This window comes from Canis lupus, chromosome 21 (genome assembly GCF_003254725.2).
Source record: "Canis lupus dingo isolate Sandy chromosome 21, ASM325472v2, whole genome shotgun sequence".
NCBI classification, from domain to species: Eukaryota; Metazoa; Chordata; class Mammalia; order Carnivora; family Canidae; genus Canis; species Canis lupus.
The window spans coordinates 47995912-48010884 of record NC_064263.1 but is presented as its reverse complement, the minus strand read 5'-3'; the positions used below and the strand labels follow the sequence as shown (position 1 = coordinate 48010884).

Below are 14973 nucleotides of genomic sequence, written 5' to 3'. Positions count from 1 at the left end.
ATGCTTGCTTTATTAAATTGAATCTGTATAAATACTCCAATAGTAAAAAGGGAAAGAAGAAAGAGACAAAGAAAGAAGGAAAAAAGAAAGAAAGAAAGAAAGAAAGAAAGAAAGAAAGAAAGAAAGAAAGAAAGAAAGATATGTATTGAAAACTACTGTGTAGTAGACCCTTCCTTAGGCACTGATTTATCTTATTGATTTATATTACCTCTTTGGAGCTCATAACTACCCTGCCAGCTATTCCTATTTTACTGAAGAGGAAATTCAGAGAGATTCAGTAATCAGACTACATTGTATAGTTAGTAAATAGCACAGAAAAAATGCAATTCTGTTCCATTTCATGTCCCAGCTCAAGATTCTATTATTATTCCCCCTGCCTTCCTGTGAAGGCATATGCCAGCATCCTTGTGTGATGCTTTTATAATTTAGAATACATAATAGTATAAAAATCTCAAAACAGCCCTGTAAGGTAAGTAGAAGCTTCCTTTTACAAAGAGGTATATTCATTTTACAAAGTTTTCATCTGGTGATATCTTCATGATCTTGGAATTAATTGTGCCCTCCCCCTCCCTACTTAATCCCAACTCTCCTTCTTCAGGTGTACTATACCTAACTTTTCAACATACACTGGTAATGAATTCCTAAAAATAAAAATAGTGAATTTATTTGGTTTATAATGTTTTCCCAAAATTTGTCTCAAAAGTACTCATGATTAAAAATGTCATAGCATGTCTTCCCAATTAATAATTTTTTGCTACTCACTCATGCTTTCCCATTAGGAAAACCTCAGCTATCTCTGACAGACCTCACAAACCTCAAGCTAAATCTATTAATTTGGAAACATACTTGGCAGGGACAAGGAGTGGGATTTCATACTTGAAATGTAGTAGGTAGACCCATGAAAATCTCATCCGTATACCCATTTCCATACAGAGATGTATTTTAAAACAAGTAGAAGTTAGCTTCTTGAACCCATGTTTGTCCCACAAAGGCCCCAATATTGTAAATGTTTTTCTATAACCCCTTCTTTCTAATCCTCTAGAATTCTAAAATATAGTGCAAAGCAAGATTGTTTGTAAATATGCTTTCTTACATACTCTTCCCCAAGTCCTAATTGCTGTGATATTCCATAATATTTTTGCTTCATCGGATAACTGAAATAATGCTGATTTAGGAAAGTTTGAAACATTTTTAAAGTGGGCCATACACTTGCTTATCTAGAGTGCAAAGGTGACAAGAAGTGTCTTAGAAGCTATAATAGCTGCAAATACCTACAGAATCACGAAACAAAATTAGCTGCAGCTGACAGATTTCAGCTGAGCTAGAATTTTTACCCCGTTTACAAGACTATTCCTATCTATTTCAGATAGGAAGAAAGAAAAGGAAGAAAGAAGTGATATAAAATGTACAATCTGATAAATTACAACAGTGCAATGACACCAGGAGGATTTCCATAGTCTAGAAATTGCAAATACAGAATAGAGCAAAAACCAAGAAAACTCCCAGTCAGAAATCTGACTTTTGCCACCCCTGGATTGGGAAATAAATAATTATAAGGTTCTTCCTATGTTGTTTTCCTGTAGTCTTTGTTCTTTCCAGAATAGTGTTGAAAACTCCTGGTGCAAGTGCAACAGCTCTCACTAATAGAGGTGTGACAGACATCAGTTTTGAGGTTCCTATGATGTGTGAACTCTGTATACGACACATGCCTCTAGCATTCATAGTCGTCTAGCGAAAAGGCTCTTATTTCTCTTTCGAAGATGAGTGATTGAGTGTCAAAGAAATTAAATAACTTATTTGAGGTGGTGAAATTATAAATGGCTGAGCAAAAATGTGAGCCTAGCTCTGGTTTAAATCCTCTAGTCTTCACTGCTAATAATTAGACCCTTCATTTCTTGACACATATGTATGTATCTATCAATTGACTATTATGTTTAAGTTTGTTAAATTATCTGAAAACCGTAAGAAAAGCCACCAAGAGCAAGCTTCAATAAAAAGGAAATAGAAATGAAATAAAATAAATTTGAGGCTCCTAGCAAAGGAGGTTCTGCTAAAAATCCTTATATGGGACTTGGGTATGCCTGTGGAATGCCTACAGAGAGCCGCATGAAGAACTGCATCAATTTATTCTAATTTCCCCCTGCCTTACTGCCCATCATGCCCTGTGAATAACTTAGCCACTATCCTGAGTTGATGAAGATGTAAAGCAATTTTCCCAAGGCCAAAAAAGTGGGTAATTGACTGTGAAAAAAATTGAGTTCTGTTTTTTTATGCTTTCAACGTAATGGGAAGCATTTTTCCTTAATGTTAACAATTTTGAAACAGTTACCCGAAAAACCTAAATCCTGATGGGAATTTTTTCTAGAGGAACTTTTTAAATGTATCATCAATCAAGATAAAATACAAAGCCTGGCAAATTAACCTGGTGAGGAAACCAAGTCTAATCAAGTCTAATCAAACATTAGAAAATGTAGAATTAGAATAAAGTTTCTACGAATTATTTCTCAGACTAAAAATCTAAAACACACACATAAATATCACTAAGAAACCCAGCACTTGAAAAGTGAGTGCCCTGTGACCAGTGTCGATGGACCTCCATTATGACCATCTTAATCTTTTATAAAGGAAGACAATGTTATCTTTGATTTGACACTAAGCACGTGAGAACACAGTCACCCACATCACACTCCAAATGGGTCACTGTTGGAAAAAACTCTATGTTGTAGTTACCATTACACATTTTTACCTTTTTCTCTTGATGTTGCCTTTGAAGCTAGGACACATTTGTTTGTATATTCCCAGTGATGACAAATGTTCAGGAAATACAGAAAGCCACTCATTCATAGTGGTGTCCAGTGGTAGCAAGGGTGACATGAGGAACCCTGGAATAGGATAGGAAATTAGGTACAAAGGAGATTCCATAGTAACCGATAAAGTTACATCAAAACTTGCCAACTGTATTGTCGTGTTCAAATGTATTTCAAAAGATTCTGAATAAATAAAAGATACTTAATATTAAAATTTGCTTGAATTTAATTGAAGTTTTATTGATTGATCGATTGATAAGGTACTTGAGAACATGATAGTGTTACAGAACATGAGGAGCCTTGGTTATCACTGCTCTATTTCACTGGAGATGTGTTGATTGTCACTGTTCAGATTGACAAGGTAGAAAAACTTAAATTTTTCTTCAATACTTTTTTTTTTTTTTTTTTTTTTTTAGGTTCAGAGAGAGAAAATTTTATTTTCTTATTTTGGAAAGTATTGTTGTAAGATTTTCCAAGTGTTAAAATTCACTGTCAAACACGATGAAAAAATATGGAACACTTCATGAATTTGCGTGTCATCCTTGCGCAGGGGCCATGCTAATCTTCTCTGTATCGTTCCAATTTTAGTATATGTGCTGCCGAAGCGAGCACAATACTTTTTTTTTTTTTTAGAGAAAGAGAGAGCACATACATGCATGCATGAGAGAGGCAGTGAGGTGGGAGGGAAGGAGAGGGAGAGAGAGAATCTTAAGCAGGTTCTATACCCAGCATGGAGCCTACCATGGCACTCGATCTCACAACCCTGAGATCATGACCTGGGCCAAAATCAAGAGTTGGATCCTTAACCAACTGAGCCACTCAGGCATCCCTTTTATTATTATTTTATTTTATTTTATTTTATTTTATTTTATTTTATTTATTTTATTTTTAAAAGATTTTATTTATTTATTCATGAGAGACACAGAGAGAGGCAGCGACACAGGCAGAGGGAGAAGCAGGCTCTGTGCAGGGAGCCTGTTGCTAGACTCAATCCCAGACCCCGGGATCATGACCTGAGCTGAAGGCAGATGCTCAACCACTGAGCCACCCAGGCGTCCCCCTTTAATACTTTTAAAAAGTCTCTCCATTTAAACTAAAAAGTGAGTAAGCTGAAAATGTCTTTACAAGATATATACAATGGAATATTACTGAGCCATTGAAAAGAATGCAATCTTGCCATTTGTAACAGCGTGGATAGAGCTAGAGTGGATTATGCTAAGCAAAGTAAGTCAAAGACAAGCACCATATGATTTCACTCATATGTGGAATTTAAGAAACAAAACAGGCAAGGGAAAAAAGAGAGAGAGAGAGGCAAACCCTAAGAGACTTTTAAATATAGAGAACAAACCAAGAGTTGCTGGAGGAAGGGTGGGCAGGGGATGGGCTAAATGGGTGATGGGTATTAAGGACTTGTTGTGATGGCCACTGGATATTATATGTAAGTGATGAATCACCAAATCCTATTCCTGAAACCAAATTATACTATGTGTTAACTAACTAGAATTTAAATAAAAATTTGAAACAAAAAAATGTTTTTGTAAGAAATACTCAGTACAAACAGTATAGATTTTGGAGTTATCCAGGCTTTACTCGAGTCTAAAACCACTTCTTAGAAGCTATATGACCTTGCTCTTGACCTTGGGCTAAGCACTTGAATGTACTTTTTTTCTAACATTTGTAAAATGGGACTATTGATACTATTTTTTACACATTTTTTTAATTAAAAAAAAAGTTTTACAGATTTTTATAGTCATATGAGAAGAACCAAAATAATGCATGAACGTTTCAGACAATAAGAGAATCCATCCCCTTTTCAAGATTATTCAAAAGTTCTATTTTAATGGCTAGAAGCATGAACTAAACAAGAAATGTTCTTCTTTTATACTTATTTAGCAAATCAAGCCCATTGTCGATCATGCTGTTCTACAATGAAGAGTACTTAAGGGCGTTTAATGAGGACCTTGATCCTCATGCTCAATTGCCCTTCCAGCTGGATATTCCTTTCCAATGTTCTACTTGTTTACTGTAGACCTGCAATGCCATAGGTCAGTTCTAAATAACATTATCTGCTGGACTTTGAAATTTGCCTCCTAAAGGTTTGAATAACCGTCTCTTCACATTTGTTAAGTGTATGTAGAATGAGTGAGTGAAATTTTAACCACAGTCCCATTTAGCTACAATGAATTTGGGAACTTGATAGGATGGAATATAAATATCAATTTTACATGGAAAATATGTTTGGAGGTAGATTAATACTTAAGCTTAAAAAAATCTTGAAAGATTTTTTATTCATTTTTTATTTTTTTCTTCAGTAAAATAGGGATTAAACATAGATTATAAAGATAGAATGGACTCCTAGAATTTATATAATTTAGTTCGATGTATGGGATATTTGTTAAGGGACAGAAACTTCTAGATTATGAGGTTACCTTAGAAAACAAAGTAGATAAATCCTTTTAGAAAGTTTTCATTTCAGTTGAGGGATGTTAACATTTAAAATATTATATAGTGGGGTGCCTGGGTAGGTGGCTCATTCAGTTAAGCATCTGACTCTTGATTTCTGTTCAGGTCATGATCTCAGGGTTGAGGGATCAAGGTCCGCACTGGGCTCTGAACTCAGCACAGGGTCTGTTAGTCCCTCTGCTTCTGCTTCTCTCCCCACTTGTGCTCCCCCTGTCTTTTAAATAAATAAATAAATAAATAAATAAATAAATAAATAAAATGTTTAAAAAATAAAATGTTACAAATTATATTAGTAGAGGATACATTTTTGAAGAAAAAATAGAGTAGGGAAGGAAGATTTGAAGGTGGTTGTTTGGACTTTAATCAAAGAAGGCAACATCTGAGTAGACTTGAAAAGTGATTTAGTTACTTACATTAATCTGAATATCTAATTATTAATAGGATATACCATCATTTTTTACAAATGTGGTAACTAAGAACCAGAGAAAATAGTAACAAAATCATAGAACAGCTTAGTGACAGGATGGAGAAAGAAACTTGGTCTCTTATTGCAGGTAAAGGATGTTCTCCACTATATTACACAAGGGTCTGGGAACAATCTTTTTTTTCTAGTGAGAAGATGTAAATGAAATTCAAGTATTAACTCCTCAGTGCCCCAAATCCTCTAGACTTCTCAGATCACCCTTATTTTTATATTAGGAAGGAAAGGAGGGAGAGAGGGAAGGAGGAAAGGGAAGGTGAAAGAAAGAAGAAAGAAAGAAAAAGAAAGAAAGAAAGAAAGAAAGAAAGAAAGAAAGAAAGAAAGAAAGAAAAAGAAAGAAAGAAAGAAAGAAAGAAAGAAAGAAAGAAAGAAAGAAAGAAAGAAAGGAAGGAAGGAAGGAAGGAAGAATAAGAAGGGAAGGAAAAGAGAAAAACAAACACAAGACAAAAAAATAAAGACAAAAAAGCTCAACTCCTGACTTTGATGGAATAATCGATCTCAAGGTCATAAATATTGTCAGGAGGTCTTTTCTGCAATTTACGTAGGCTCTATATCCAGCATGGAGCTTACCATGGCACTCAATCTCACAACCCTGAGATCATGACTTGGGCCAAAATCAAGAGTCAGTTGCTTAACCAACTCAGCCACCCAATTTTTGTTTTTACTGGGTCCTCAATTTCCCCTATGTGTCATACTTCCTTCAATAGTTTTCCTTCCTCCTTCTGTATTTTGAACCTAAAGACAAACACAATCTCTTTTCCCTTTAGTGTAATGATGAATATACATCAATATAATACCAGTGATGTAACAGCTTTTCCATAAAGGTTGAGGTGAAGAAGGGAATTACCCTCCAGCACAACATGACAAAAATTTAACATTTATTTGGGGACCTAATGTACAGCATGGTGACTATAGTTAACAAGTTAACAATATGGTATTATATACCTAAGAGTTGCTAAGAGAGTAGATCCTGAATGTCCTCATCGCCCACCCCCCAAGAAGGTAATTATGGGAATGATGCAGTCAACTAACCCTATTGTGGTGATCATTCCACAATATATAAGCGTATCAAACCATCACATTGTATATCTTAAACTTACATAATGCTACATGTCACTTATATCTCAATAAGGCTGGAAAAAATACTAACATTTAATGTTAATCTCATTGTTAGAACCCCTTTGGTTCTCCTTACACTGGTTTTAAGATAGTCTTACTAGGTTTGAGAAATGTCTCTGCCACCAGATAGATTCATGTACTGGTTTTTGTTTTGTTTTGTTTTTGTCTTTATTCCTATGCCTAGTCTCCAACACTATACCCCCAGAAGTCTAATCTTGCCAGTGCTTTACTGTTTCCTCCCTTTGGTAGCATTCAATGTTCTCAAACTCTCTTGCTTTCTCCCGTTAGAACTTGCTCCAAGCAAAGTGCAGAACTATTTTACACCAAGGAGACTATTACTGATAACAACAACAAATCTAACCTATTATGCAGTGGGAATTGGATAGTGGAGCCTCATTAGGGGAGAGTGTGTGTGTGTGTGGGGGGGAGCCGGTGATGATGTCTTACCTTCTAACAAAGGTTTCCACCTTACACTAAGGAACAAGGTTCAATGTTTGCATTTGGAGTTCCTGCAAAATGATACAGGAGATACTGGGTTTCTTCAGATCAAAGAAGTACATTTTCCCACCCTTCCATGCAAATATTTTTGTTATAGGGATGTACCTTCTAACTGATATAGCCATTGGGTGCCTGGGTGGCTCAGTTGGTTAAGTGTCCAACTCTTAATTTCAGCTCAGGTCATGATCTCAGGGTCCTGGGATCAAGTCCCAACAGGCTCCCCACTCAGCAGGTAGTCTGCTTGTCTCTCTCTCTCTCCCTTTTCCCCTGCTCTCTCTCTCTCTCTCTTTCAAATAAATAAGTAGATCTTTAAAAAATAATTGATACACCCATTGCATGTGCTGGTTGTGTTGTTTTCCCTGAAAAGTTATTAGTAAGTTGATCCTATACCTTGTATAGGTTCACCATGAACCTTGCATAGAGTGAATTTCATGGGGAAGGAGGAAGAGAGTTTGAAGTCACTGAATACTACCAATAGGATGGAAAGATTTTCAAAAAATGGGAGATAACTGAGAATTAAATCAATAAATTGATGCTGTGCCTCATAGTCAGCAAAATGTTGAAAGCAAGGAATATGTTATTGTGAGAGGCATGGAGTTTCCTTCCCATACGAAACCATTAGCCTCTCTATTTCCCCACTGTCTTGACATCCAAGACAAACGCAAGTTATGTAGACAATACTGTTTCTTGACACTGATTCATTAAAATCAGCAGCACTCATGGACTCGTCAACCGTAAGCTGCTGGTATTTAACCCTGGGACCTCATAGATATAATGATAATGTTTTGAACAAATATTCACCTGACCAGAACAAGTTGTTTACATCCTTTGTGGATTGAATATTAACACTTAGTTGGTGTTAATATTAAAGTAAAAGGTAGTCTCTGAAAGCCAGAGTTCCAATTTTCTGCTGAGACTGTTACAAACAAAACTCTGTTACATAATCAGAATGGTGCATGATAAAAATAATTAAAAGCTTAGGTTAAAATAAAAATATTAAAGGCCTGGTTTCTCATTAACACTGATCATGTCAAGTCTGCAAATTTAGAGAAGGAAATTTAACAGGACACTGATAGCTCCTGGCGGTCTTTGCGTATTTATTTGTAACTACAAGTATATTTTGGCCATCAGTGCTTCCAATGCCCTTCAAATCCATGGAGCACAGTAGAGAGGGAAGACAATATCCAGACTAAACAAATCATCACAGATATGTTCAATTATCCAGATGTCAAAAGCAAGATTAGAATTTCCTCTGTTTGGCAGAAAATGTTTCTGGCTTTGGGCATATTGGATAATTTACAATTTCTTCTTTTGCTTTGTTGATTATTTCCTTATTTTCTACAGTGGCTACTGTTTCTTGATCACTCTGGACCGGGCCTTGTCCCTATCTTCCAAAAGTTGGTCATCTACAACAGCTGACAGACTCATACAGACACTCATGTAGGTTCTTTAAAATAGCGGAGGATACGCAGTCCCAGGAGGGGCTGCTCCCACGGTGGCTGCGGTGGAGCGAGCAGGTGTGAGTCAGGGAAGGCTCCACACAGCAGAGGAGACAGGAACTATATCTTGTGGAATAACCAGGCTTTGTAGGGCGAGGGTCAGGGAAGACAATCGAGAAAGAGGAGAAGTATGAACAAAATAGAGAAACCGTCCCCCAAAGACTTAGTGGGGATACTTCAGGACAATTGATGTTCTAACAAGAGCAGAAACGGGAGTCTATAACTGGATTTTCACCTTCCTTTTCTTATTTGTCCTAGAACTAATTCTGAGTTAACCTCCAGGTACAAGTGTTGAGTTGTAAATGTCAAAATGAAGGAGAGATGGAGATAAAATGGAGGAATACAAATGGTGTTTTTTTTTTTTTTTTTTTAAGATTTTACTTATTTGACAGAAAGAGAGCAAGGGCTCCCAGAGCACAAGGTGGGGAGGGGCAGAGGGGGAAGGAGAAGCAGTCCCATGCTTAGGACTCCATCCCAGGACCCTGGATCATGACCTTAGCCGAAGGCAGATGCTTAACTGACTGAGCCACCCAGGTGCCCCATAAATGGTTTATTAATTATTGGTAAATCCATTTTCTGAGTTCAGAGAGAATCAACTACTATGTTCAGGAGGGTTCCACTGTAAAGGTTTACCAATAAGAGCCAATGAGGTAGATATTATCAGCTTTCATATTAACAGATGGGGGAAAGAGGGTAGAAAGTTTGAGACACTTGAAGACTCATAGTAACCCCTTGCGGTCTTATTACCCCCATGCTCCAGCTGAAGCTCAGAAAGGTTAAATGACTTGCAGCAATTACACAGCTTGCTTAGAGTGGAGCCAACTTGAGCAAAGGTCTCCAGATTGCCGGTCCCTTGCACCTTTCCCTCCACACCCACTGCCTCGGGCAATTGCAGGTACCCTGCCTCCACCCTCCCTTCCTCCCTCACTCGGGAAAAGACACCCCCGAGGGTGCTGTTGCCCAGTGCAGATTCCATTTCACTACTTAAAAATGCTGAGATGTTCAACTTGTATCACTTCCATTTTTTCTCCAGTAATGTTTAACCTTAAATTAAAAAAAAAATCCAGAAGATAAAAGAGCATGTTATCTGGAAGTCCATTCCACCCCCATGGTTATTAATTTCAGAACACATCTGAACTCCCTCTCCGTTTTAGCAGGGGAACATACAGCTCCTGGCCGGGTCGGATTGCACGTTCTCACTTGGCGGTACCAATAGTACCACCAGATTCTTCTTTGGAGTCAACTTTGAGATCTTCCCTGAATACAGCTTGGTGTCTGGAGACCCACTCAAGTGCCTACGGTCATCAGTCTCCTCCCAAAATCACCTTGATCTCTCTCGGCAAAGCATCCACTGTCCTGAGCTCTGCTTTTGGAAGCAGCTTCGCCCTGAGCCCTGGTTGGAAGCACCTCTCTGGTGCCATCCGGCCCAGCATGGAGGCCAAAAGCTTCACAGTTTGGGATTATGTCGTGTTTGCGGCCCTCTTTGTCATTTCCTCCGGGATTGGGGTGTTCTTTGCTATTAAGGAGAGGAAAAAGGCAACTTCAAGAGAGTTCCTGGTCGGGGGAAGGCAGATGAGCTTTGGCCCCGTGGCCTTGTCTCTGACAGCCAGCTTCATGTCAGCTGTCACTGTGCTGGGGGCCCCCTCGGAGGTTTACCGCTTTGGGGCATCCTTTGTGTTGTTCTTCATCGCCTACACCTTTGTCATCATCCTCACGTCGGAGCTCTTTCTCCCTGTGTTCTACAGGTCTGGCATCACCAGCACCTACGAGGTAAGACAGCTCTGCTTCTTCACGTTAGAAAGAGTAGTTATTTTCTCCCCATGTGGACACCTCCCCCCCCCCCAATAGCATACATCACCTTGATAACACAGGATTGTTGAGAAGCGCATTTATTTTCAGGATGATCACACATCACAGGAAGAGCACATGTGGGTGTTATTGGGCAAGGCTTAGGTTTGGCCATACACACAACTGCGTTCACATCCATAGAATGAAGAAGGATGGAGCCACTCCCACGAGGCTACCCCAAGGATGATACCTGCTTCCTGGTCTAACTTGTAGGACAGTCTTCCTGAAAGGGAGTTGATCTTATTATCTGTGTCAGTAACATCAGTCTTCTGAAAAGCATGCAGAAGAGACGTTGCAAATGTTGCCATTTTCCAGATAAGAAAACTCAAGATTGAGATAAATGGTGTACTGAGTATCCATTTCGTCTTTATCCCCTTCTGTCATGTAGTAGAGCCGAGTCCTTTAACAAAAGTTATTTCTACCAGTTTTGGTAGAAATACCAAAAAACAGCAATTTTTTTTTATTAGAAAACATTTTAATGAGGGGGGATTCCTAAATGATACAAATATGGGGATTATGTTAATGAAAACAAAATGAGGCAGTGGTTTCTTGATCTTGCAATAATTCTCAACTAAAATAGCACGTTAAAAATTGAGTTTATGTGCCCAGTATGTAGGTGTGACCATAAGTCAGCTTCTATGAGAAAGTGGTTTGTTTTCCTTGTCCAACACCATCTCTACCAAGTCACAGCAGAGGATTCTTAACACACCTCTTTTTTATTATTAGGTAAACTAAATGATTATAAAGGATGACTCTGGATTTCAAAAGCCACTTCAGCAAATGAATACTTTCCAGAAGGTTTTAAAACTTGTGATTCCACAGATAATCAAATATCCAAACTCCCCTCCCCACCAAAGGTAGGTAGGTGATCAGAATAGGTAGTAGGTTGGATGGTAGGTAATGCACCAGCTACTGTCTGGGGCGTAAGTCAAGTGGGAACGACTCGATTGATGCTTCGTCCCACAAAGTCTATGCACATATCCTCGTTGCTCATTAGTGTACTTTCGGAAAACGTAAATATATCCTTGGTTTTTCCATTGAGCTATTAACGTTTGAGTCCCCAAAGCGTTGCTACTGTTTTTTTTTAAAAAAAAAAATGCCTCAGTAACTGTTAGAAAGAGGGAGACAGAGGAGAAAGAGGAGTCAGAAAGGAGTGCAATTTCAAAGTCCATTGCTTAAGAAGAGGATGACGTTGTGCAGGTTACTGAGTGTTGTTATCAGCTACGGTTTCCACGTAGAGGATACTTCCCTTCTTTCATGAAGCTTTGGTTGAGTGTTAAAGAGTTTTTAAATTCAATAAATAAATAAATAAATAAATAATAAATAAACTACCCAAATGTGGAAAATCATTTGTACAACTAAGTAACTCAGTTAACCACTCAATGCTTGTTAAGCATCTACGATGTTCCGGGCGCCCTCTCGGGCGGGGGAGAAAGCACTGAACCAAACCCGTCTCTTATGGGGCTTCCTTCATCGCAGAGAAGGTGATCAATAAATGTACCGGAAGGTGATTAATAAACATACTGCGTAAGGCGATCATAACAGAAAAGTGTTGGCCATTTAACTGTGTGCCAAGCCCTGCTCTGGGTCCTTCACGTGCATTCAAGCATTTGCCCTTCAAATGACCTTTCCCGGTTGGTTCTATCGTTATCATCCCCTCTTAACAGACTAGAACCATTGCACGTATGGAGTCAAGCAACGTGCCCCATGTCACCCTCTAGCAAGTGGCAGTGTTTCCATCCGGGCAGTGGAAGTTGGAGGAGGTTGCATGTGCCTCACAGCCCTCTGGCCTGCTGAGTGCCCTGGACAGACAGTAAATAGGAAAAGGTAGATTGTACGGGTCCTGCCTCAGCAGGGACGGCGGTAATTCATACAGGGTGATTAAGTGAGATTTGGGTGGTGACCAGGGCCAGTCCTGGCACCCCGGGAGGGAGAGACACCCCAACCTACAGTAGCCACAGATGCCCAGGCCCTAAAAAGGGAGTAGGACTCGGATGTTTGAGGGACAGGAAAGAAATCAGTGTGCTCCAGAGGAGTGAGCCAGGGGGAGAAAGGTGAGAGAGGAGATCAAAGAAGTGGAGGGGGGAGTCCCTGTATGTGGAGGAGCATTCCGGGGGGTGCGGTGTCAGACACGGGGAGGGGCTTGGAATATTTGTGGGGTAATTTGGCCACCACACTGAGAGGAGGCACCCACTACTGGAGTGCAGGGGGCCCAAGCAGGGAGAGTGGGGGTCTTGGGCATGTGAGACACATACGTACGATGAGTAATTGTACCACTTCATGCTCGGTGGTTGTTCAACGCCCTCGTGTTCAAAACCTCCTGCAAATAGAAATCACGATGCACTTGGCTCTCTGGTTATGTTAACCTTGGAAAGTAAGAAGCTGTGTACATGCACTAAAACGTAGGGTATTTGCCCCAAGACAAAGTAGAATAAAAACATTGTCTTGAGGTCAATTGAAAAATTTTCTGAGCAACTCTGTTCCAGCGGTGCTACTAATTGGTTTTCGGGAAAATGGTTCAGTTTTTACAGTAAACCAACTGCAAATATGTACCTGAGGAGATCTGAGACCGCCTTTATAATTATTAAGGTAACACAGGTACAGGGAATGCAAGGGTTTCATTGAATTTAATTTATGACATTTATTGCCCTCTATGTATTTTAGTTTTTACTACCCTAGTAAGGATTTCAGATTGCGTAAAGTACACACGGGGTGATTGGGGGTTGCCTTTTGCTGTGTCAGAATGGGCACTACAGCACAAGGGTTAAGGGCATGGACTCTTGAGAAGGCTGGGTGGCTCTGGGGTTGAGCGTCTGCCTTCGGCTCAGGTCGTGACCCTGAGGTCCTGGGATTGAGTCCTGCATCCAGGTCCCTGCAGGGAGCCTGCTTCTCCCTCTGCCTGTGTTTCTGCCTCTCTCTCTGGGTCTCTCATGAATAAATAAATAAAATCCTAAGAAAAAAAAAAGAATCATGGACTCTTGACTCTGTTGGGCTGTACACGCTGGCACTGCCGCCCAGCAGTGCCCGATTTCCACGTCTGTGGGCGAGTGATCATAAATGCACCTGTCTCAAAGGATGTCCAGGAGGAGTAAATGAGGTGTTACATGCAAACACTTTTAACAGAACGTGGCCAATGGTGCCTTCCACGTAAGCGTTTTGTATTATTACTTATTGTTGTTGTTCCTGTTGTTACTGTCCCCAAATTTATACCACTCAAGCCCTTTGCAGAAGCTCTTTGTTCATCCTCTATTCCCTGTTACCCAACCATAGATACTCTTCCCAGGGTCTTTTAAAGCCCTGAGGACTGCAAGAGGTGGAGTCTGCTTTTAAAGCCCTGAGGACTGCAAGAGGTGGAGTCTGTTTCCCTACCCCTTGAATCTGCGAGGGCCTTGCGACTTGCTCTGACCCATAGGATGTGGCTTTGACCAAGAGAAGTGATGTGTGAATCTGGAGCCCAGGCCTCGTGAGGTTATATGGCTTCTGCTTTCACCCCCTTGCAATGCCGTCCTGGTACTGCTGTCGGGAAACTGGGCTAGGCGGACTGGCTGTGGGGGGATGAGTGGACATGCAGAGGACGACAGAGGCACCCCAGCCAGCACCCAATGCGACTAGCAGACCTGAGAGTGAGGCCACCTGGATCTTCTCACCCAGCTGACCTTTCGGGTGATGGCAACCTCACGGGGGCCCTGGGGAAGCAAGTAGGGAGATAACCCAGCCAATCTGCAAAATCATGAAAAATATTAAATTATTTTTAATGTTTATTTTTAATTTTGATTGCTTCTTTTAAATTGCAGCATAGTTGATCAAATCCTTTGTTTTTAAGCCAGTGGGTCTTGGGGTGAGTATTACGCAGCCACTGCCAATTGACTTAAATGCTCTGATATACAGTGGGATTTCCAGAGCCAGATGCACCACCTGTGCAACTGTACTACTATCCTGCCCCTTGTTGAAGCAGGAGGGCTTGTCCTCACCCTCACTTGACAGATTAGGCTCAGCTCAATCGCAGTGTCATATGGTTTCATTATCTCTATTTGGATGGTTTGTCATTAGCCTCATCCTGCTGTCTCCACTCCAGTTAACGTTGTTTCCTTCTTTATCTTATCACAGGCTGATAAACCCAGTCTGTTATTATTCGCCCTCAGCACTAGCCTATAGGCTGGTGTGTGCCTGCCTTCTCATTTTTCTTGGACTTCTTAAACTAAATGACTTCTGAATTACTTACTTCTCTTTAACCCAAACTTTTTCATTATAGTAATGC

The 14973-nt window shown here is 39.9% G+C and overlaps 1 protein-coding gene and 1 non-coding gene across 2 annotated transcripts in view; one reads left to right on the top strand and one right to left on the bottom strand.

Moving 5' to 3' along the window:
- Nucleotides 1–3312: 3312 nt before the first annotated feature.
- LOC112667989 (U6 spliceosomal RNA) lies at nt 3313–3419 on the bottom strand. The gene has a single exon (XR_003141370.3). It is a non-coding gene; the product is annotated as a U6 spliceosomal RNA (small nuclear RNA).
- A 6507-nt stretch (nt 3420–9926) lies between these two features.
- The window catches only part of SLC5A12 (solute carrier family 5 member 12), a 45094-nt gene continuing 40047 nt past the window's right edge, over nt 9927–14973 (top strand). The window contains exon 1 of the mRNA XM_025459807.3: nt 9927–10637. Coding sequence (XP_025315592.1) covers nt 10299–10637 — 339 coding nt within the window. The 5' untranslated portion in view covers nt 9927–10298. The remainder of the gene's footprint in view (nt 10638–14973) is intronic.